Source organism: Chroicocephalus ridibundus, chromosome 10 (genome assembly GCF_963924245.1).
Source record: "Chroicocephalus ridibundus chromosome 10, bChrRid1.1, whole genome shotgun sequence".
Taxonomy (NCBI): Eukaryota; Metazoa; Chordata; class Aves; order Charadriiformes; family Laridae; genus Chroicocephalus; species Chroicocephalus ridibundus.
The window spans coordinates 8,782,512-8,807,934 of record NC_086293.1 but is presented as its reverse complement, the minus strand read 5'-3'; the positions used below and the strand labels follow the sequence as shown (position 1 = coordinate 8,807,934).

Here is a 25,423-nt window from a genome sequence, read left to right as displayed (position 1 = left end):
CCTAAAAGAGGGTAAATTATGCATTTGGCTTAGATATCTGATGTTTAAGAAAGTAACTGAACTTAAAAATAAATCTCAAGAATGCATTTGTATTTGTAATTCACTTTAATGGTATAAACCTCCTTTAGGTAGTAGTATTAAGCCACAACAATATAATGCCACATTTAAACAGCATTTAATAAAATGCATAAGCTAAATCATGCACTGCAATACTCTATATACAAACACAACAATGCAAATTCCTCTTCATGACTGAAGACATTGATTAGATATAAAATTCAGATTAAAAAAAGAACATGCTATTATTTTTAAATGCTAACACACATAACAATGCTGATTTCACAAAAGAAGATGTAAAAAATTAATAACTTTTGCAAGTTTTTTAACTTGAAATTAAAATGTAGTAACATAAACAATAGTTTTCTAAATTATAAGGAACAGAGTCTTCCAGAAAATATCCCAAGGAATTAAAAGCAGATGATTCCTTTTATAAAAATTTGCTGTTTTTGTAGGAGCTCAGAAGTCCCTGGTATGCCAGATACATAAGACACGCAATGTGCAGTCTTTCAGTTATGGAACTCTTTGAACACCGGCTTGCAATGTATTTTGGAGTACAGATTAATTATTAAAAATATTCCCACGTTTAAGGTTGATTCCGTGTATGAGAAATTTAACCTATATGCTCTGTAGGTGTCATGTTCTTCTTAAAGAATATCCTTTTCATTTTATTCAGTCCTACTTTAACACACAATCATCAGAAATATTTTTAAATGGACCTGTGCCTTATTCTCATTTATCTAAGCTCATTAAAAAACACCCGAGAAGCCCGTTATTCAGGGGTGTTAGAGACGGGGCAGCAGGCGTGCTTCTCAGACTTCTGCTTTCTGTGATCAAATACAGAAAGCTGACTTCACATTCCACAGTTTCCATAGGATATTACAACAGAGCCTTTATTGCCACTTAAATTTGAGCACATTTTGTCCTTCAGAATACAAACAATTCAAAACGTGTATAAAAAACAAGTGCACAATTTTAAAATACGCTTTTTTTTTTCCTAAATTCACAATTGAATTTTTTAACAGATTCGATCCTGATCAATACCCCAGTTGGGCTCCTAATCTTTAAAAATGTCACTGCAGTACACTGACATTAACAGACGGCCAGGTTTCCATTCAGCCTTGAAAGAGAAAAGCAAACGTTATTCAAACAGCACTGATTGTAAAGACACCAATGAAGGACCATCTGTCACAGGAATTCCTGCCATTAATTTAAATAATTTCCCTGCTGAAAATGTCAGAAATAAGGTTTGAAATGTTAAAATGGATGTTTTACAGTTTTTTTTCTATATTTGAAACAAAAGCGTACAAACACCTGCTAACCGGTACAGCGAGAAACAGAGAACGTTCTCAGCGTTTCCCAGAGCAAAGACTTACAAGGGCCTGACTCTGAGAGCTGTGTTTTACTTTAAGCATGCAAGAAGCTCACGTTGTTTTAACTGGTGTCGGCTCATCTGCTTAAACGTACACAAGTCTTTGCCCCATTGAGCACAAGAGGTGGAAATAAATGCCCAGAAAATTCTGCTTCACCTTTTTAATATGACGGAAACAAGACTTGCTGAACTGCTCCCCTATGCGGTCTCTGAAATGCTTTTTTAAAAAAAAAAAACAAACTGAGTAAAATTACTTTTACAGAAGGCTTCCTTTGTAACTTAAGTCATCAGAAGGGAAAAGGTACAAGAACTACGTATATTTTGAAAATTTAGATGTTTGAATACTGCCTACGAGTAACAAATTGTCTTACTGCAAGTCTGATCTCATAAATGCTGCGTGTGAGCGGTGGAACCGTCCCAGCCCCGGTGCAAGAGCTGCACAGATTACACCGTCAGAACCTGAGGACGGACCCCAGCCTGGCAACTCAATGAACTAACCAGCTTTGCTTAGTTTAAGCAGCCAATAAGGAGAATAACTTTGGAAAGTGAATTATACGATTGAAATGCCTCGTGAAAATCCTAAATAAGTCTCGATGCTTGCTACGAGATGAACAAACTGCAGTCTCCCTCTTGTTTAATTACCACTGCAACAGAAATGTCGTTGGTCCGTGGAAGAGAAGACGTAGCATGTTATCAGCATGGCGATACAAGTATTGATTTTTTAAACGGCACCCGTTGCATCGTGTTCTCTGTGCTACAGTTCAGTCATAAAGGGCAACTTGTTTTGCTTCCAACTAGCCACTGCTGAAGACTTACAAAAAAAATCAATCTCTTACCAAGTTTCACTGCGAAATAAAACTTTACAAAAAGTCTCTCAAAAGGTTGAAACAGAATGAGTATATATTGAAAACAGGGAAGTATTTTCTATTACTATAGTTACCTATTTATTCATTTATTTTTAAGACATTATATGTTCAGTTAACTATTCACGGGCAGGCTTCTACGCATCAAACGAGAAAAGGCAAAGGGAGTATGTAAAAGCCAGAAAATTAATGGAATACAATTGTCAGTTCTGAACAGAAAATACTAAATTGAGGCTGGGTTCAGAAAAAGGTGCAAAGCTCTGAAATTCATGAGGATTCACCCGCTTAAGCGAGGCTTAGTTTGGGCTAAGAAATGAAAATTAGGAAGCTCTGGATTAGCAAATGGATGAAAAGCTTTAACATATAGAACAGCATGAATACGTGTCTACGTATCTGTACATATATACATACACTACACACTTTCTATACACTGTACATCATATATTTAGACAGATAGGTATAAACATATACATTCATACACACATACATACAACTATGTACATATGCATCAGCTGCTCGAGTGAGTTGTAGAACTGAACATGCAGAAATGCACACTGGTGGGAGGCACAAAATAAAGATGTGTAAAAATCTATCAAACCCTTTAAAAAGAAGGAAGACAGGCATGGATTTAACAATAATAAGCCATTTTCAAAGCATTCATCTAACTCAGAGGATAAAACTGGTTGTGGGAATTACGGAACATTATGATGGTTTTATCTGTGATGAACTTTGCATGACTTCACAACAAAAAGCTCACTAATAAGGTAATTCTGGGGTTTGATGTTTTCCAAGTCTAATATATTTAGACTCAGAGCATTTAAACTTTACGAAAAACTTTACTTTAACTTGCAACCTCAGTATAAATAATGTTCTAAATTTTTTTGCACAAATAATTTCCTATATAACGTTGATAACATTGATTGCAGCAGAAGAGGGGTTGTAGCGTTATCTAACAAGAGGCATTATGGCATTTTCCATCAAACAATAAGCCTGAATTCAGGAGGATTTACTGTTAAAATGACTCAGCAACTTTAGAATTACAAGGTGCAAAAAGTAAATGTTTTCATTTTCTCCCCTTTGCCATGCCCTCTTGGTAATTTCTCGTATAAAGATGGCTTTTAAACTAATTTTCTGTCATTCAAGATCCAGTAGATGCTGGCAATTTGTCCTTCCTCTCCTCTGCGGGGCGTTCGTGGCCTCGTGTTGTTGGTGCCCCTGGCTACGGGCAGCATTAGGGCAGATGCTGGTGCTGCTCTCGCAGCCCATCCTCAGAGCGAACCACGCAGCGGTGGCTCTCTGGTTTATGGCGAGTGTGGCAAACTACCGGGACAGATGGGAACCTACTTCTTCTTTGCCTGGTAGTTCTGCTTTTTCTGTTACGGGCAGGAGTAGATGGAAAAGAACCAACCTACCCCGCTCTTAAACTCCAAAGAGTAACCGCAGGAGAGGAGAGGGATTTAAAATAAAAAAACCCCCAACATTTTGATTTCTTTTTTCTTTTCAGGGTGGTATCATCCTGTAGGTGTTTGCTGGTGCATCTGCGTGTGCCTGATTGAGCTGCCGGTTCTGCTGCGCCCACCACCCGCTCCAGGCAGGGCCGCGACGGGGCGGCTGTTGCAGGAAGCTGCTCTGGTCGCTGCTGCTTTGGTACCATCCCCAGCCTGGTAATTTCCAGTGCCCTTTTCCTGGCTAAACCGTATTCCTGATACCCTTTCTCCTCATGCTATTTGGGCCTTTTTAAAATTATCCCTTACTCATTAAACAGCAGGTAATCAGGGAAGAATCCCAACTACAGTCTTAAATTTTAATGGGCAGGAAAATGTACTGACATCTTCAGCATCTTGGATGAAATCCTTCAGGAACCTGTGAAAGTCCTGCGTGCCATACACAGCAACGAAAAAACTGCAGTGTTTTACAGTCTCTGCTGAAGAAGAGAAACTGGTTTTGCCTGGAAGCTTCAGGCCGGACTCGTTTTCCTTGTCACCCTCAGGACATGCCCTTTGCCCAAGGTGCCCCAAGGAGCGTGCACCAGCATGGGCATCTCCGGTCCCTGCCGCTCCTGCGGGCGTTACGGCCACTCCAGGTGATGGGAAAACGAGACTTGGTAAATGACACCAAGTAATCAATGGTGACCAACAACAGTTTCTTGCCCCAGAGTGCTCAGAAAACTAAGCCTCCTTAGTAACCTAACGTTTTAAGGCAGTTAAAATAAAGGCTTGTATGATCTCTTTGAAGGATCTCTCTTGGAGATTATTTTTTCCGCTTCTACCAGTTTCATGCCAGAGTAACTCCGCTGGCACCAACAGTATTGTATCTAATTTACAAGCAATGTAAATAGAGAATGATGGCTTTTGCATATGGTCTTAGTTCTGTGTCTTTTAGTCCAACGTGAGTAAATTAAGGGAAAAGTAGTCTACCTTCTTGCCCTAGTCACAAATGCAATAAAAATCATTATTACAAAGCTAACCCAAAATGCCCCTACACATTGCTGACCATTGTTCTTTTCATCTAAAAGATTCAAATTCAGTTCCTTCTCGAAAGAGCTGGAAAACAAATGAAGCACGTGGAGAATGGACATTATTGCCTCATCATCGCTCCCTGCATGCCCGTTTCAGTCAGCACAGAATTCTAACGTTTGTCTGAATGGATTATTACCAAGATACACACATAATCAAGGTCAGATCAATCTAATCAGATAGTTTATCACTACATCTCTACCGAGTTAAAATATTTTCAAAAGCAGCAGAAACAGGACCTCGAAAATTCTGGAAAGAGTGAATTTTAGGCACTAAGTAAAGCTTCAGTGAGATGTCACTTTTCTTAGAATCACTTTCAGACTGTGATCCTTTGACTCTTCGTTCTGTAAACACAAGTTTGGCATTGAAATTTGGCCTTTATGAAAACAAGCCATTTCCGTACTTAAATTCAAGAAACAGTTTTTCAATAATTGTTACAATAATAAAAAACTCTCCTGTCCCATATTCATAAGCAAATGTATGCACTTGCAAAGAAGAAACAGATGAAACTTCAAGTGAGTAAGATTAGCCTGTTACCATCTCTGTTACTGGCTGGGGGGATGGAACAAACCTCAGAAATGACAAGAACTACATCAGCCTTGTAGTATTTTCTGCAGAGACAGTTTAAAACTTGCCTGGATCTGCAGCTGCACTGTGTGCTCTGTTCTACCTGCATTACGTTAGAGTGGCCTGAATGCCCCGGCACCAGAAGAGGCTGGAAGTAATGGCAAAGGTTAACACAGAGCAAGAACAACTTTGTGAGGCCCATTTTCCTTAGGTATGCCCTGTCCTATTGCTACCAAGAAACACCTAAACCATTGGCAGAAAGAATCCCATCATCCGTTCTGTGCTTTTTGAACATCAAACTTCTATTGATGGACATCCAAGTAAAAGAAAAACCTTTCTTTGAATGAGCTAAAATAGTTTCACTGCGAGGTTACACCTGGATCACTGAGAGATGAGCAGCTTCACTGCTTCATACACCAGAGGGTGGTGCTGCCATCGAGAGGGACCACAACAGGATGGAGAAATGGGCCAACAGGAATCTCACGAAGTTCAAGAAGGGGAAGGACGAAGTTCTGCCCCTGGGGAGGAACAACCCCAGGCACCCAGCTGGAAAGCAGCTTGGCAGAAAAGAACCAAGTTGAACATGAGCCACAAAGTTCCCTTGCTGCAATGAAGGCTTATGGTTTCCTGGGCTGCATTAGGCAAAGCGTGGCCAGCAGATCAAGGGAGCTGAGGCCACACCTGGAGTGCTGTGTCCAGTGCTGGGCTCCACAGTCCAAGGGAGACATGGACACACTGGAGAGAGTCCAACAAAGGGCCACAGGGATGATGAAGGGACTGGAGCACCTCACGTATGAGAAAAGGCTGAGAGGGCTGGGACCGTTCAGCCTGGAGAAGAGAAGGCTCAGGGGGGATCTCATCCACGTGTACAAACACCTGAAGGAAGGGTACAGAGAAGATGGAGCCAGGCTCTTCTCAGTGGTGCCCAGTGACAGGACCAGAGGCAACGGGCACAAACTGAAACACAGGAGGTTCCCCTGAACACCAGCAAACCTTTTCACACTTTTTCACTGTGAGAAGAAAGAACACTTTTTCACTGTGAGGGTGACTGAACTGGCACAGGTTGCCCAGGGAGGCTGTGGAGTCTCCATTCTTGGAGATATTCAAAAGTCGCCTGGACAGGGTCCTGGGCAGGTGGCTCTTGGTGGCCCTGCCTGAGCAGGGGGTTGGACCAGATGACCTCCAGAGGTCCCTTCCAACCTCAGCCAGTCTGTGATTCTGAGATTATACTTGAAATTTAGCGCAAAGGAGCCCTACCGCACTGAAGAAGATGGTCTATAGTTTTATGTGGCAGTGGTTTAAGTGGTTCCCTTTCAGTGTCTCTTCGTCATATGCCAAATCTTTGGCTCATTTTTATGACAGCCCTTGAGCAGCACGTGAGAAAGAAGTGTTAGGTTATTCACCACATCTATCTTATTATTTACAGCTAGTATTAAAATATGCAAAACATTTTACATTCTGAATATTTCTTAAGTTTTAGGATCTACTGTCTGCCACCCAAATTTCTACAATCCAAACTGTTAGTCTTGGAATCAAAATAGTGTATAGTTAGAGACAGTACTTTTTGTTAATTGCATGAGGACCAAATTAGCTTGGTTCTGACTGATACTAGTCAGCAAATCATGCTGATGATGCTATGCCAAGTAAAACTTTACAGCCTTTAGGTGGTAATATCAGAATCTTAAGTATGGAACTTCTTCATTACATCTATTAAATGCATGCACAATAAATAACCCCCAGATACAGATTGCATTGTTGTTACTTCATTTACACAAATTAATATTTCATCCCTAAAGTCCAGGGAACTATTTGCAGAGCAAGCGACTACCAGAGATGTATCCAGGATACCATTACGTGCCCTTGCATTTGTAGGGAGTGTAGTTTATTTGTAAACAGAGCCGCATGATATTTACCATTTTGATTTAAAAATGTAATACAAAGCAAACATTTTAAGTTTTATTTCACGCGATCCCTCTGTTCCCAAAAAAACTGTAGTGGCTTTATTTTGTTTCTTGAACTGTTATGCTCACAGCAGGAGTAAGAAAAATTAGGAACACAAATTTTTGCATGGAAAATGGGGCCCTTTTACTAGAAAAATTGGAATTTGAAATTACGTTTGTCATAAAAAAGCCAGCCGGTATGTATTCAAATTTGGAAAAAATATTCCAATGGCTAGTTTTTGTGCTAAGGAATATTTCATTTGTCATTAACAATGCTTACTTATCTGCTTAAATAATTTTTACAAAATACTGAAAGCAAATTAAACTGCATAATCTTTTTTGCAATGAAAAATATCACAATAATTCAATGCATACTGCTTTTAGAACAACAATGACATAACCCAATAAAATTTTAAATTTTAACAAAAATGGCCACAACTCTTTCCAACGTAGCAACTTCTTCTGATGTTAATATCACAATTAATTTCTAAGTTGTATACCCTTAAAACAGGGCCTTTGCATCAGAGGTGCTGACACAATCACACAAGAAGTCACACTGCAATAGAACAGCTAGTACACAATTCTCTATTCCAGTTGCCTTAATATTCAGGGTGTAGACCTTCCATCACATCAAAAACATGACAATTTCATTTGCTATAGCAAAAGCCGAGAGAAATGAAAGTGCAATATTACAAGTCTCTGCATGCATATTGGACTCTTTGTAACACCCTTCTGAGAAAAGAAGATTCTGAATGCTGTAACAATGGTAACTGTAGAAGACTTTAATGCATCCAGAAGCTAAAATTAAATAGCCTTCTGTGTCACAATGAGTGCTACAAACGTGAGCCTCCTGATGAGAATGACGCATACCAGGTCAAGACTTTTTATCACATCAGAAGCTTCACCTAGAGCTGCTTAAGGTCTTTTGGCTACAATTCAGACCCTTAAAAGACACAAACACCAGCCCGGTTGGTGTTTCTAAATAAATGTCAATAACAGAAGAAAAACAAAAGTGCTGAACTTATCATTAGATTTTTGTCACATAAAAATACACAAGTAGAAAATGCCTCTACCATACAAATAATTAAAATAATTGATGCATCTAATGAGCCAGGATCAGATGAAAGTATTAATTGCCATGACTTTTTTTTTAAACTTTGATTGTTTAAAATATTTAATGTCCACAATAATAAATTATACTAAAACAAAAGCAATGCTAGCAGCTAACGGCCAATACTAGGAAATGATGATGGCTCATCACTCTAGACAATTAAAAAATAGTTAATTTTATAACTCCATGGTCTATCAGTCATTAACTGCAATTGTACGTGACAATGTCAATCCTAACTATGTTTCAGTTTTAAACTGAGTCACAGAAGGTTGAGAGCACTGCAAAACTGGGAGTGCTCTGTCGGGGAAGGGGAGGGATGAGGGGAGAAATAAAGCAAGAGAGCTTTGCAATATGCTCTCGCTGACACCCAGAGGTTCTACACATTTCAGGTTTTGAATTGTACCTTTGGCTTTAATAGTACCTGTACTCCTAAACACCATCATTGGATGATGAGGGCGTTTAGGAGTACAGAGGGGGGGAGTAAATTTGGAAATACAAAGAGCATACTCAAAGAGCATGCTCTACTTGACGACTCTTCTTCCAGTTAATGACTGATTTTCCCCACAATCAAAAGGCTTCCTATTAGAATAACATTTCTCATGATTGTGTTGGTCTGAATAGAAACTTTAAGGAACCTGAATATTTCATCAGTACTGTGGCAAGAAACACATTTTTTTCTCCTAGTTTGGGTAATTCCTGCAGCACGTAACAGTCACTATGACTGCATCATACTGTGAATTACAACTGCACTAATTTAACAGAGTATAGCTTCAAATAATGTGGATATCTGATTTAAGAATCCACATTAATATTTCATGCATAACATAAGAGCAAGTGACTCTTTGTAGAATAAATGATTGTCTCCTGTAGCATTCTACATTTTCACAGAAATCACTAGCATTTTGACTAAGGACATAGGCAATTTTTTTCATTTTCCATACTCATAAGCAGGATGTTGATGATGATGTCACTTTGACAAGAAGTGCTTACAAAGTGCTAGTATTATATCCTGGCATTTATTAGATATTAATTCCAAGGATATTTTTAAATATATACATACTGTTCTTTTTACTTTTAAAGTAATTTTATTACTAATCTCTGATATTATAAAACTCTACTTTTAACCACTGATAGTTTCTAAATACAAAGCATGTGAAAAGTATGTTCAGTAATCTATAGCCTTTTAAATGAAAGGCATTAAAAATATTCCTTGTGGCAGAAAAGGTTTTATAGCAGGTCTTTTAATAGCTGCTTAAATTTTGTCAACATCAAACAGACAAGGAGAAATCTGAGAGGAAACTGGTAACAAGTTGGAAATATCTGTACACACCAAAATGCTATTCTTTTAACTTCGTAATTATATGTTTTTACAAAAATTACTTTGATCCATCAAATTGTGTTGTTCCCACTACGCAGACGTGCCAGTTATTTGACCATTATATTCTGCTGTTTCCATTTTGAGAATGTAGGGGATTATGCTGTCAATGGGAACATTTCCAATGAGACCAGTAAAAAACAGTTCCTCAGTAATGCTAGAGCTCATCAGCCTAAGTGCTGGCAGGCGAACTAGAATCCGGGCTAGCCTGAAAAAGAAGTTCAGTGGATTGTAAATACATATAATACCAGTTTAAAATACTTTTGTGGCTAAAGAACTGGATCTGCCTTTCATTATTACCGTAACTCATGAATGGGAGTAAAGAGGCCATTAAAACTAATCGAGCTACCATAAATAGAATAGTTACTTTTCTATCCTGCAAGTGAAATGAAAAGCCACCATCTTTCTCTGTGGTTTTCCAATGGAAAAGAGATAATAACGTCCTGTGTAGATACAACGTGTATATTCAAAAACACAATTCTCTGGGTCTGCTTTTGAAACTCCCAGCTCTGGAAGCACGTCATAGTCCAGGACAATGCTGAGACCAATGATATTCATACTGACTAGTAAGAAAATCTGCACAATTTTAAGAGTAAAATGCTTAATTAAAATTTAAACCATAAACAGCACAGTCCTCAGTTGTCTAGCAACTTAATGACAAACCACATAACAAGAATGGGTCTGGATGTGCATAAAAGGAAAGAAGAGAATCTGCTTCTGATGAGAAAAGGAATTTGGAGGGATGTGCTGTTACTCAAACATATTCCCAAACGCTGTGGGGTATTTATGTACCAGGATGTTAACAGACATCCAATATAATGATGAGATTGTATTGAATTTCTGGACTTCCAATGCATTTGAAATTTAGGACAGTGATGGAAGCATATCTGCTGTGTTTATATGGCAGATGTACATCACAACTGCCAAAATAAATAAATTTCCTGAACCAGAGCCAGGTAATAGCAAACCTGAGACAGCACTGAACACAGGCCTCTGGAAAATGTGTGAGTATCTATGGAGAAAATATATAACGTCCATTCTGATAATATACCGTATCTTGTAAACTTTAGGGGGAAATTGCAAAAATACTGTGATTCTGTGATTCAAGCTATGCTGCTGTTTTTGTGAAAATTATAACACTTGTGCCTCTGTGTCAATTTCTGCCAATGTTCAGTTGCTCAGAAATAATCAGATTTGTATTCTAAACTTATCTATGGGTGAGCCTGGGGATACAGACAATATCAATTAAAATAGAGGACATTATTTGGGAAATTTAACTCTCTGATTTTGTTCCTTGAGCCACTATTAAGAGAAGTAAGTATATGCAACAAATTCGGTATTTACTTTATGGCAGATGTCCAGCTCACACATCAAACCAGAATAACTGAACTGTACACAGAAGAAGAATGTGGGATTTGAGGGTATTTCTGAAGTGGAGAATCCCATCTTCGCCGCACTTAACAAGGAATCCTGATGCCCTTTCTGCTGCCCCACACAATGTTAACTCAGTAAGATCAGCACAAAAACCAGTTTCTGAGATGGGAGAAATGCTCTTTCTACAGGCTTGCTTTTTGGTTTGTTTTTTTTTTTTTTTTTTTTTTTTTTTTTTTTTTGTTGTTGTTGTTGTTGTTTTTTTAAAGTTACACTTCTCTCAGACCTTGCTTAAATGTATGGGATTGCATGCTTCTTTATGTGGGGACACCTTTCACGGTAAAAGAGAATTTGTTCTAGGTTATATCACTAGACAGTAGTTAGCATTTCCATTGTAGTGCACAGAATCATTATGTCGATGAAATTTAAAACACTTTTGATGGAGATTATTAGAAAATATGATAATTATTTCTAGCAAGTAAGAAACAGGTACAGTTGAGAGGTGAAAAAACAAGTTAGGTACTTTCAAAGAGAAGTCCTTGGAAATTAAAAAAAAAAAAACAAAGGAGAAAATAAGTAGGACATGGGAATTTGTTATAAACAGCAGCTTGAGTTTGTTACTCTTTCCCACATGTAATTGTTCTTGCTCCAAGGTTTATAAACTGACAGTTTTAATACTTTTCTGCATATGTAACTTGACAAACATTTAAAGGATGACAGTCACCTTTCATTATCTCAAAGCCTCTTTGACAACTAACTTGAAAAAGGAGGCAGTTTGAATTAAAGAAGTTTGAGGCAGCTGAGTCTTGAGACTTCTACTGAAGTAAGTCTGTTCACTTTTCTAAACATGGCAATGAGACTCAAAGGAAAAAAAAGAACTCAGACAAAAAAAAGTACTCAAGTTTAATTTACATGGAAGAAGCTAGACAGCTATTCTTGCTTCTACCTATCTTTAAACAAACCTGCTTGCTTTTATGAACAAGGTTCTAGTTCCTTTTCCTCAATAGTCAAAAAAGAACAGGTGTCAAAAAGGAAATTTTTACATCAATTCTCTTATTTTATACTTTTGCCAGCTACGGCCCACAACATTACTTTGGGTACTATAGACAATAAATACCTATAAGTATCTTCTGGATAGGTTTTTTGTACATAGTCCTGCAATTCCATCTGTGCCTTCTCCTGGAATTTTTCTATTTGGGTTGAACTGGTCAGACCAGGGTGATCTAAAGAAACAAAACATTTCTATATGTCGATTGTTTCCCTATACATTGTGAAATATATGTAGTTATAAGACTCTCGCATTTAATTTCATTTAAATATTTCTCCTGTACTGTGATGCTTAACACGTTAGCTGTATAACGGAAACCACTCAATTGAACATTTGCTTCCTGGCTGCAGAATTATCTTGTGCACTTCTGTCTCTACAGCTGTGTGTATTCACAAGAAAGCAGAAAAAGATTAAGCCTGTAGGTAGGTACCAGGCATTGACTCCCCTAGTTTTTTTTTCTAACTTTGCTTTTTAAAATGTGTTTGCCTCTGGGATTTCGACTAGCTATGCCGACAGAGCAGTATCTAGGGTTGTTTTCTTGACAGATCAATTTCTTGACCTTCCCAAGTCCATCTCATGTTTTAATTCCAGCTGGTTCAGCTCCTCAAAGACAGTGACGTGATCAGAAAAAAACAGAAAATACCACATATCTGACTGCCCAAATATCTTCAGTGTTGTGTTCCAGCTGCTCTTCACTTGAAACAGTACAGAGCTAGCTTGAGTTTGGAGTTTCTTGCTCCTCCAACTTGAATAAAAACCCTAATAAACCTAACTCTAGTGGTACAATCTGCAAAAAAATTTTAAAAGCAAATTTCAGAACACAAATATCTTCTAATTCAAGTAAGTTTTATTACAAAGAGAAAAATCATATCAATGCAAAAAAACCCCAAACCCCCCAATAACAAGATACTCCTTTTCTTTGTATTTTGTTAAATTCAAAGTGGTAAACACCTTTGAATTAAAAGTAAATAAATTAACATTTCTGAGCAAGAGTTTCCCTTTCTGTGTCCTAGAAACATTTCTCCGCCTTTGCTGAAGAGACTGTCACTTCCCATTTCTTTAAGGTCCTTACCTTATCATTCCAGAAAATCTAAAGTGTCGTCTTTGAGTGAATTCTCATATCTCATAAACACTTGATCATGCCTTAGTTGTTTGCTGTCATTTTTTTGTTAACAAATGGACAATAGCCTGTTTACATTTAGTTTTGGAAATTTTGTGGAAGTTCCGTATGGAATACAGTGGTATTTCTGCTCCTATTTCAGCGATCCCTCTTATGAGCGTATTAAAAATATTAAAGGTGAAGCCAATTGCTTTTTGTCACTGTGAGAATGTACTATCTCTAATCCTTCCTGCCATTTACTTCACTAATATTGCTAGAACACATCCCAGATAACTTTACTCATGGATTCTCAGCTGAAGATAATTGAGAGTCTACTCTTCTAAGGTGGGTGTACAGGGAATACCTGATATGTTGGAACAGTAAATAACATGGATACGTTGCTCTAAAGTTATTTTTAAAACACATATTATTTGTGATAAAAACACATTTGTGATAATTCATTATGGAATAATTATTTTATCTGCAGCTTAACGGATCAGTGTCATGTCAAGGCATTAGTCTCATTAAAAAAATGCTACAACATTACCATATGAATGCTTATTATTTAAAAATATATGGTTACTAAATTCCTTACCAGGACTAAAGAGGACTATAGCTTTAAGGTATGCATATTCATATCCATCAATATCAAGCTTGGCCATGCTGTTACAGAACTCCTGAAGTTTCCAGATGTGTTCCATGACTTGCTTTATTCTGTCTCCAGAAAGTTTATCTAGAAAAAGATATTGCTTACAATTTCATGTGAGCTCAAGTATATCTGATATATTAACCAATATCCTTTTAGAAAACAAGTGACATTTTAAAGTCTTTTCTGTCGTTTGCTATCTTAAAACCACTTAACATATAAGGATGGACTGAAAGATTATGGAAGCGAGGATTTATAAAGCTGAGTCAGAGACAGGGCTAGCAAACAGGACGTTAACTCTTTTTCATAATTTGCCAGTATAGCATAATCTGCAACACCAGTCTTACTCCAGTGATGTACTGTTCTGAGCACAGACTCTCAAATTCCGGTGAATTGTTCTACAAATGGCTACAGTGATTCTGGGAACGAACAGAAACACGAAACAGATGCTCTCATGCAATCCTAATTTTCAGTTCAAACAGTACTGAGTTCGCTTTTCCAGAAGCGAACAGAAGAGCAGTAATGACAGTGCTAGTTTTTCCTCTGCCTGTACTTTTAGAAGCAAATTCTTCATTTACTGTGGTAAGTATTTTTTCCTTCTGATGAGGTAAATTCACTCAAATACATGTACACAGATTCTTCCATTATTTGAAACATCACATTCCGTGTGTTGATTTAAAAAAAAAAAAAAATCTTATATTATTTGTGAATAAGTTGCAATTGAGTGGTATTAGCTGCTCAGCAAGGGAGGGAGAGATTTCTCTTTTGGTAAATGTACCTTCTCTCTGACTGCATATCTGCAGGCTAGTCAAAGAATGAAAACCTTAGAGATTACTTTAAGACAAATCTTTGAATTCATAATTACCATTAAAAAACTTCAGACATTAGTTAATTTACAAGGGATAAAACTTTTTCTTGAGAAACACATTAGAATTGTTTTATTCCAGTTGATCTCTAATATTAATATTTCATGGGATTATAACTTAAATATTTTTCCTTTGTCTGTACAGCTAATAGCGTGTATGATTGCTTAGACCAGCGTGCCTTAAACTGAATCATGATTATTTTACATATTTTCTGAAACTGCAGTAAAACGATTTAACGGAAGAAACATTTTTTGCACAATGTCTTGAAATAAGAATGAAAGCATAATCTACATTTCTAAAATTCATGAATATATAAGAGGCCTTAGTTACTCAAGATGGATCAACACAGCCGTGATGTAATGTTGTCATTTCTATATTAAGTGGGAAACCATGGTACAGAAATACTCAGGAAAAGTGAACCTGAATTCCAGAGTTTCCAAATAGGCTCATCACTAATACGTTTCCTAGATAAAGTTCTGAAATTTCTTCACTTTGTTTTCAATTTTAATGATATAATACACAATATAATATGATAATTTTGCAGAACAGATAAATAAAACAAATCATTACCAACTCATATTAAAACAAAACACCCTCTTGTCTTGGCCAGTCTCAGGTAACACAGTATGACTAGAAGGACAGGTTGTAGAACAAATTTTTTTTTTTCTTTTTTGAGACATGGAAACAGAAGTGGAGTCAGCTTAAGGCTGTAATAGCCCCACCATTTACTCCTCCACAAACTCACTGCTGGGGGTGCAGATGGAATAGACAGCTCTATTTATTCTGATGGAGATACAACTCAAAACCTAACTCTGTGCAGAACATACAAGCTGCACGTTTCCCTGTTGGTCTTTAAAGATCTTGCCTCTCTCTCTGTGCAGGAAACGAGCATCAGTTTGTTGTATTTTGAGGGCTGTCCAGGCTCTCTTAACTTCCAAAAAAAAAAAAAAAGCCCCATATTCATTATGAAAGCATACTATCCATTTAAGAATCAAATTTCTGTCTAATTTACTTTATTGTAATTAAGCTAATAGAGTAAATTTAAAAAATGTACTTTACTAGGACTGAAGGATATTAAACATTTTTTCAGATTATCCACTTCTGTACATTTTATAGTTCTACAATCAAGTTTTACTCTCCTCAGTGAAAGCCCGTTTTGCAATTTTTGCTGTGTGCACAATAAAGGCACCACAAAAAGCATTAAACAGTACCAAGCAGTATTCTGTAGCTACTTTTAACTCACATTAAAATTTAAGCTAGCTTTCATGTAACGTGCTGTATTTGCAGTTTAAAGCTGCTAGTATTGGTTTTTTCCTTCTATTAAAAATGGCAACTTATTCTGGTGCTAATCAATCATATTGACTGGGAGCATCCTGAAAGAAAAGAATGAAAAAAAAGCAACCATAACAGATTATCATCCATGCTAGATATAGTCATCATTATCAACAGGTCAACACTGCATTAAAAAATAAAATTACATCAATCTTCTTAAGAGTGTCAAGAAAATAGGTTGTTTAATGCTTCAGAGGGTACTTCAAAATACATTAATTGTTACTGCATTGTAGCAGTATTCGAAACCACTATACTTGCAAGAATATTCTTGTTGTGATACTTGGCAAATGCTATAGTTTTACACTGAGGAGTTCTGCAAGGAAAAAATTCTGGTGTGGTTTGGAAGACGACATTATTCTAAGAGGAAAAAAAAATACATCTGGCTAGGAGGAAAGCTCTGTGAGCACACCCAACTTCAGGATGTACTTGTCTTTCTCTATACTGCCAGTCAGATGTAGAAGACAGGAGAATACGTCCTGCAGCCCTACCCCCATTTGTTCTATGGGCACTTCTGTCCCACAGAGATCTTTGTGAGGTCAGTTCAACAGAAGTCGTAGATCACCAGAGGAAAGGCAATTATGCAAGAGAAGGCTTCTCCTTCCCCTGGATCCTGGGGAACAGTTCTGCCACCGATTAGGAAATGCCTCGTTGAGAAACGCTAGACAAATGTCCCCATAGTGTTGACAGGACTGAGCACGTCTAAGAATCAGACACTGAAAACATACCTTCCTGAATGCTGTTCTGGAGATGGTTGACAATAGCTGCAAGGATGGTGGACAGGCTCATGACCTGGGCACACTGTGCCAGGCCCAAGGTGAAGAGCTCATTCCAGCAGGCACGCACCAGGCTGGTGTTACAGTCCTGCCTATGAGGCAACAGAAAATCAAACAACTGTAGGTGGCTTTCCTATCAGGTTGGTATTATCCTATGCGTAATTATGTTAATTATAACAATTAATAATAAGGATTAATGTATTGCAAACCACTTTACTAAGAGGCATGTATTAGCATATTACAAGTATATCAAAAAGCAAAAAGTGATAGGTCGACTACAGGAAACCATTTCAGGTTATTTGTAAAATGGTGCTCACCAGTTCTTTACCAAGATATATTTCTACAAATTAAATGCTCGCTTTTGATTTGGCTTTAGCTTCTGTAGCCGCAGTAACATCAGATATTGTAGTTATCCCCTCCTCTGCCATCTTCTATTTTATTCCTCAAGAAGGAGAATATTGCATAGTCTTCACACATTTTAAAGAATTCATTAAAAAAAATAAACAATATCATAACATAAAAATTGAAAATAGCTGAAAAGTGTTCAGATCAGTGTTTAAATTCATTAGAAAGCAAACTGTTCAACAGGATATGCGCATTTACCCAAGAGCTTGAAATGCAGGTATGGACCTAGCCCAGTGCATAGAGAGGAAAAGCAGTCGTGATGCTGACTCACAGATGTAGTGAACATTAAGGTACTCTGGCATTGGACTGGGCATGGTCAGCTACAAAAAGAAAAAAAAAAAAAAAGGGTACGGTACAATATATGCAGTTCAAACAAACCAATTTTTATTATCCATGAAATAACCAGCAAAAACACTGAAACTACTCTTACAGTCTGTCATAAACAACTGTGTGACCAGGAATTGTCAGAGGAAAACTGTACTAAATAACTCATTGCAATTGGCAAGGAATGCAAAATGGGAATAAGAGACAAGAAATTATGTGGGAGAGAGCTCAAATGTTTCCTTTTAAAATGTTTTAACATTCATTTAATAATAATTAAATCTATAGATTTAATTGCTCTGTGGAGTGTTGGCTAGCATGACAGTGCTATAGAAGATCTTTTAAAACTTTTTAAAAAGAGACAAAATCTAAAGATTTAAAATGGGAAAGTCACGTAATAGGACTCTACAGTCACAAAACACCATTAGTGGGAATAAGCAGGTTATGATAAAAGTTTGACTTCATTAAGTATTACTTATTTCAGTAATGATCTTTGTATTTTTTGGCAATTTGATTACAGCAAGATGAACAGCCTTATTGTTTCTCACACGCTGTTTATCGACATGTGTGTGTTTGTATTCAATTGAAGCTGAAGCATCTCCAAAATGCAAGACCTTTTTTCAGTGGTTTAACCGTAAGCATCTAAGGCGGCACTGTAACCTCTCTTTATTGAAGGAGCCTTTTAGATGAAAGTTTTACACTATGTAGAATTATAAATTAATTAATCATGACATCATACTATATGGATGATATGGAAAGTGATTATCAATGAAATAAATTTTAAAGGATCCTTCTGTCTATGAAAAGGTCTTATGAAATAATGCCTATACTCTTTAGATACAGCACGTGGAAGGTGAAAATTGTATTAGAAGCTTTGTAACAGCAGATGTTATCCTAGACTGTATTGCCAAAATTAAATATAAGAATAAAGAAAACATCGTAAACTAATTTTGGGTTATGTCTTTAGTGTTAGTTTGTTTAGTAAGACATTTAAAGAAGCACATACCTTAAATGTGACATGTGTATCTGTAAGTAGGGGTCCTTCCACTTCAATAATTGGTGTTGACTGATCTCTACTAATTACATGAATATTCCCTCCTCCTGTAGGATCCATCCCATCTGCCAAGTTATGAGCTGCTGTACCATCTGTGGTATTAAGTGCTTTAGCCAAAGTATCAAATGCCCTGGAAAAAAAAAAAAAAAAAAAAAAAAAAAAGAGTAATAAACAATGAAAGAGTGCTTCCTTACATCTTAAAAAAATAAATCAGAGTAGTGGTCAAATTAAACACTATAAAGCATTTCCACTTAGAGGTAACATATACAGGATCTGTTTACGCTAAGACACGAGGTCAGACTTTTCATTACAACCTGGCCCCTCTGTACTGTTTGGACATTAATAGAAGGAACAGATCTGCCCACATATCGCTGGTAAAAGATCTCACCTGTAAGAGGGGAACTTTCTACTACTGTAAATCCAGCTCTAATAGTTTTATGCTAGTATTTGTACTAGCAAAAGGGTATCCTACACTTACCATTCACTATCCCCTCCTTCTCACCTTGGAACATTTAAGAGATCACGTGAGGATTACAGGCCAGACGCACCCTGAGGAGCACCCTGCCGTCCCTGTACTTGATGTCCAATTTCTTGGAACAGTGGAGAATAGCGTGATTCTCTTCTAGACAATGTGCCTGAATTTCCTTTCCCTTAAGCTGAGATACGGCCAGACACTCCTGATCTCACAATATAGACAGAGCCTTACAAACCTTATGACAGTAAGAAGAGACTGGTCCCTGGACTCCTCTATACTCAAGCTGTAGCTAAGCCATTGTTGAAATAAGGCAGTGTAAATTCCCTTCATATGAGAACAGAGCTTAAATTTAAAGAAGGATTTTGTGCTCCAGTTTCATACCAGTGGACAGTATTATGGTGTAGTGCTGTTTTGCCCGTATTTTTGTCAAGAAGTTGGGGTGGGGGCAGGTGTTGAATTTTTTTTCTGTTTTAAAGAAAGAGTACAAGGTTGACATAAGTCAAAGTTGCAGTGTCAAGTATTTTTAAATATCAGTTCACTCACTTGAAGAGTTTAAATAAAAGCCTTAAGACCCTGAAGTTAAGCTCCTCTTAAAAATCTTCTACTTGAGAAACAATGGACAGTTTTGAGGACAAGTATTTTTCTTATTTCACTATAATGCTAATTTCTGTTGTCCTTTGACCACCCCCCACTCCCCCTGAAAAATCCCCAAACAAAAACCCCACGCACAAAAATCTCAAGCTCTGCTGGAAACTTTAAGATTCCCAGTTCTCTCATTAATAAAGATAAAGACTTCAAAGCCTTTCTAAACATTAAAAAAAAAAAAAAGTTCATGAATCTTAGTTTAACTATATGTTCCTCAGATTACCAGCAGGTATTATGGCATTTTTTTTCCCTATTCTCTCCCCCATCCCAGCTCAGGGGCAGTGAGCGAAGGGCTGGGTGGTGTTCAGCTGCCGGCTGCCTTAACCACAACACCCCTGAAGAGCAGGGTTAAGGGCATGAGCAGTGCACGTCCATGTAACAAGCCTATCAAATAAAACAGTACCAAAGTGTTGCTATTCTCAGAGTCTCTCAAGGTGACAAACTAGTCATTTATTATTTTACTGGGTATGAAATCTGGTCTAGCTTCAGAACACTACATCTAAAATGCAGGACACCATTCTTCACAAGAGGACAACGGCCAAACCTGGATTTCTAGAGAACTGTTACTGTGTTTCAAAGGAGGGGGCAATCTCTACTGCACGTGGTGTCACAATGCCAAGTTACTCCAATGAATGAGTGTTAAGTATATACCATAAAGAATACAAATTGCTAAATAAAATGCAAATATAAAGGCATACCGTGTAATCTCACTTGCGGATTGCTCTTCTTGTTGAACTTCAGAAGTATCTCCATTATTTAGTGACTCACTGAGATTAGCAAGAGAAGTTACAACATTTGCTAGTGTTCCTAAAGCACCCTGGCTTGTTTCAGCCTAAAGAGGAAGAACCATATTAGTAGATCAAAATAATAGGTGACGTATCATACATAGGTTTTTCCCATTTTTAATCTTTGTGTTCTTTTGCCGTTATGTTCCACCTTCTTCCTCCTGAACACCTACAGGAAGAACAATAGCTCACAATGATCTTTAAACCCTCTTGTAATCAGCAACCCTATCCCCACCTGACATACCACGTGGGGAAATGCCTGTGGCTGACCTTTTGCAGAAATATGCCCACGAAAAGAAATCATGTTCCTCTTCATTCATAAAGATCTTCAGACTTAACCCAACCTTATCTTTTCAAGAGGAAGAATTATTTGTGTCCATGTACATAACTAAAATAATCTGAACAAATAAATATATATGTTCAGAACTTAACTGAAAGAATACCTTGGAATCAGCAGCTAGGAGGACTGTACCATCATCCCTGATCAAAGGCTGCTGAATATTCACAAGCATTCCTGGATCAAGAAGACCTGCCGATCTGTTCAAAAGCATAAGGCATCTGACAGTCAATGGTATTTTACATTAAACAGAAGAATGGGTAACAACCTATGTCAGAATAAAAGCAATTACCAATTTTTAAATTAACAATTTATGGCAGCTCAGAGTTTATTAATCAGAACTTAAGTCTTTCTGAAACAGTTTGCAGGAAGTAGCTTGAAAGACAGAAAGACTAAAATACATTTTCCTTTCCTGTGCAAAAGCAATGACAACTTCCCGAATAGATACCCTCTCATTTGCTTTTCATGCTGGTTTATTCTGTCTTCTGTTCTCAGAAGTCACTTAATAGCTCTAGAGTTACACATTAGACTTTGGAGGAGGATGTAATTGTGCATTACAAGTTAGACGATGGACAGCACTGAGGAAGAAAGTTATGTCAAGAAAATATATTTTACATGCCATAAACAGTCATGTAATCAAGGTCTGCATAAAATCTCTGCTGCCTTTACTTCTGCTGCTTTTTGACCAAACATCATTTCCTTTTGCTGTATCTAATTTAGGGAGACAGTGGGAAGTCTTTGCGGTCAACAAGGATAAGTTTATTTGTTACTTACACAATGCTCGCAATCTCCGTAACCCAATACAAACGCACACATGACAGGTTCAGACCACAGGGAATTTAGAGTTTAAGGGCTCTGAGGCTAACAACTAACATTGCGAAGTACCACAGGCAGCAAATTATCATGCATTATGCAAATCTGAATCCTACATAAATAACAGAGAGTCACACTTAATGACTATAATATTGTTTATAGGACTGTAAGAGATCTGTAGCTCAAGGAAATCTCAAAGAAGGAAATGTGTCTGAGCAGTGCTTATGAACAATATGACTTGCAAATGAGAACACTGAAAAACAATTTTCCAAGAAATCTGCAGCCCAATCTTCCTGAGTGTCATTTGTTCCACAAAGAATATATAAAAATTTAAATACATACATAAAAAAATGAATATTGAGATCCAATATCTTTAGGTAGCCATTATCCACTCACAAACTAACTGGATCTACAGTTTTAGAAGTGTGATATTTAACCTAGAGCTCTTTTTTATTCTATTTAGAGAAAGACAAATCTTGGCTCTAGCATTTTCACACCCACTGCCTACGGAAACAACTGAGAGCATAGGAACCATCCTGGAATATCTTCCATATAGTAAAAGGACGTTGCTGTTGTTTTGCCGCTGTTGAAACCGGTCTCTTGGAATCTGACTCAGCAGTCACTGCAGTCTCTTTTAGTACTGTCTTTAGGAGAAGAAAGACCAAGTCTGCCATTTGCAGATTTGATTTCAGAGAAGTGCTAACCTGAACGCGTCACAGTCTAAGCCTACATGCTTTTTTTCTTGAATATCGCATATTTGCCCTGCCTGTGCTTTGCCTGGCTGGACAAGAGCCAGCTCTGAACTGGAAACCACCCAGCCGTACTCAGACATAAAAAGTTTCACGAGAAGCAGAACAATCTAGGTTGGCCATGGTAATGGAAACATATTATTTGTGAATTGTCATTTGTCTTACTGGCCAGTCTGGCCTCAAACCACGACATCGGTCCAATTCTTTAGAGCAGAGGGGAAAAAAAGATTATAAGCGTGCTGCAAATATGGACAAAGAACCTTAAACAAGACCTGTTAAACAGAGGTACTCACCGCGTCCCATCCTTATCTGCCACAAACGTTGGAGTTGCTATTAGAGGGCTTCGTAGGTCTTTTCTGATATAGATTTTTTCAGTGGAAGCTGCACAGTTGGTTGGTTTTTCACGTTGCACATCAAAAGGCTTTCTTTCACTTTGAACCGCTGCATAAAGACAGAAACATGCAGATTTGAAAGAAAATAATTCAACTGAAAAATACAAAAAGAAAATAAATTCTCACAGTAGGGCTTCAGTTTGCACTGTTATGATCGTGTATCAGCTCAGTGCAAAACTGGAAATTTAATATGAAGACTGAAGAAATACAGGCTCCATTTTTACTATAGCTGTGATTATGTACATTTTTTAACTAAGAAAGTTGCAGATTTATTCTTTGCTTTAAGTTTTGATGAACTGGAATCAAAGCTTGCTATTTCATTAACATTTAATAAGACGGAACATCCTACAAAATGTGTTTTCAAATTGGCAGGGTTTTGTTTGTTTGGTGTTTTTTGGTTTTGTTTGGTTTGTTTGTCTTTTTTTACAGGTAAAGCTATACCTAAATGTCAGATGCCATCATACTCTGGATGATTCAAAATAACGCAAACCCAGAACTAACCCAAAAAAAGTCAAGACAGGCAAGCTACGTGAGAGACCCAGGTTAATTCCCTGGGAGACAAGTCTCTGCATGACATGCAATTCACTCACATCCATTCATTCCACCCCCTTAGGGACGAGTGTCCCAAAAGTAACCTTTTCAGAATTTAAAATATTTCTACTTCATAACTGGAAGATAATAATAAGCTCAGTCTCCAATATGCCAAACAAGTGTGGTAAATCTTTCAATGAAAATACTAGGAAACAGTAACTTTGTAATTTTCAAGGAAGTGAAAATGCATCTTTGTAATATTAAGGTATGATTTTAAACAGATTACTACAAGTTATCTAGAATTTAAGTCGCTACACTTTACAAGGTCCTCTATAGCTTGGCATAACATTTGACTGCATCCATTCTTCACCGAAAATGAGGACAGTAAAATGAACAAAAAACTATGAGGATATCCCTTCCCTGGAGGTGTTCAAGGCCAGGCTGGATGGGGCTTTTAGCAGCCTGGTCTAGTGGGAGGTGTCCCTGCCCAGGGCAGGGGGGTTGGAACTAGATGATCTTTAAGGTCCCTTCCAACTCTAACCATTCTATGATAAGACAACGAATTTTTAAAAGTGCTGTACTAGTATTAATTCTCACAATACTTTGCAAATATAAGGCATAATAGAAATGGAGACAGCATTTCTGTGCTATTCACTATACCAGTTGATCATACAGCAGTTACTGCTTGAAAAGATTAACATTATTAACAAGCAAAGAAAAAAATTCAACCCTCCTCTATAGCCCTTTTGAATGTAACAGTAAAATACCTGGATATGTCTCTCTCTGCCCTCATAACCAGCAAGAGTTATTTAGTTCCTGATTTTATTTTTGCCAATATTGTTACTGTCAGCAGAATTTAGGGGCTTAAAAGGAGGTAGATCCATTTTGTTGGCTTGATGGATACATAAACATTAATCAGAACCCTGACGCAATGCCCAGTAAAGTCAGTGAGCATGTATCTTAGTCGTATTGGAATAAGAAAGGTTTAGCTTCTGGAAATGTAGCATTTCTCTTGTACACATTTCCCCCTATACTCAGCACAGTGTGTAAAACACAGCAGTCATCACTACAGGTCTGGAGTTCCAGAGGGCAAATACAACAAAAATCTTCCTAGTTACAGCTTAAAGTTCTGCCTCCCTTGAATTCATTGGTTGTAACTGATCCTGCCTAGATCAGAGTGGAAAAGTATTTCTTGCTTCATCTTAAATTCTCCATAAATTTACCACAAAACAACCAGATAATAAGCTTCACAAAGTGCTGGACTGAAGAAGCAGAGGTGCTATACACTGGAAACAAAACACATTGAAAGAGGTGTTTGGATGCTAGCAGTGGAACTGCACAAAGCACTGCATACAAATATGAAAGTATACTGTATAAAGTATGACAGTTTATACAATGCCTCATTATACAATGCTCACAAATGACTAATATAAAAATTTAAGAAAAAAACATCCATGCATCAACACAGAACATTAAATTTATGTTCATCCATGTTAAAATATTGTGTGTTAGAAACATAGACTGTGTTTGTAACATGCATTCTAAGTGAGGCTCTAACCAGGCTCCTCAAAGACTACAGTAGTATGAGACATGGTTCCAAACACATCACTACTGCACCATAAAATGGTGATGGAAGAACGGTACGGCTAGATGCTCTGGTCGCCGAAAGTTCCGTTTCCTTCAAGCAGCAAACACCGAAAGAGAGAACACACTAAAAAGTGGTAGTCCACATTTTTATTATTTGGTAGGCACGGTATCACATTGGGTACTTAACACTCACATTCCATTTTCATGCCCATCTCTAGACATTTCTTAAGCCTACAAAACTGGCAGCGATTCCGATGGTGTTTATTGATGATACAGTCCTGGTTGCTACGACAACTGTAGGTCAAATTCTTCCTCACACTCCTTTTAAAGAAGCCTTTGCATCCCTCACAACTGACAGCACCATAGTGACGACCTAGGAAACATATATATTGT

At 37.4% G+C, this 25,423-nt stretch overlaps 1 protein-coding gene across 8 annotated transcripts in view; it reads right to left on the bottom strand.

Annotated features, from left to right (window-relative positions):
- Positions 1–79: 79 nt before the first annotated feature.
- Positions 80–25,423, bottom strand: part of NR2C2 (nuclear receptor subfamily 2 group C member 2) — a 46,447-nt gene continuing 21,103 nt past the window's right edge. For 6 of the 8 annotated variants that reach the window (XM_063347751.1, XM_063347756.1, XM_063347754.1 and 3 more), the window contains 10 exons: positions 25,224–25,403; positions 22,814–22,961; positions 21,065–21,158; positions 20,535–20,668; positions 18,669–18,846; positions 17,540–17,661; positions 16,889–17,028; positions 13,915–14,052; positions 12,290–12,395; positions 80–10,009 (listed from right to left, as the gene is read on the bottom strand). In XM_063347751.1, coding sequence (XP_063203821.1) covers positions 9,835–10,009; positions 12,290–12,395; positions 13,915–14,052; positions 16,889–17,028; positions 17,540–17,661; positions 18,669–18,846; positions 20,535–20,668; positions 21,065–21,158; positions 22,814–22,961; positions 25,224–25,403 — 1,415 coding nt within the window. In that variant the 3' untranslated portion in view covers positions 80–9,834. The other 2 variants (XM_063347759.1, XM_063347758.1) reach the window with 2 other exon arrangements.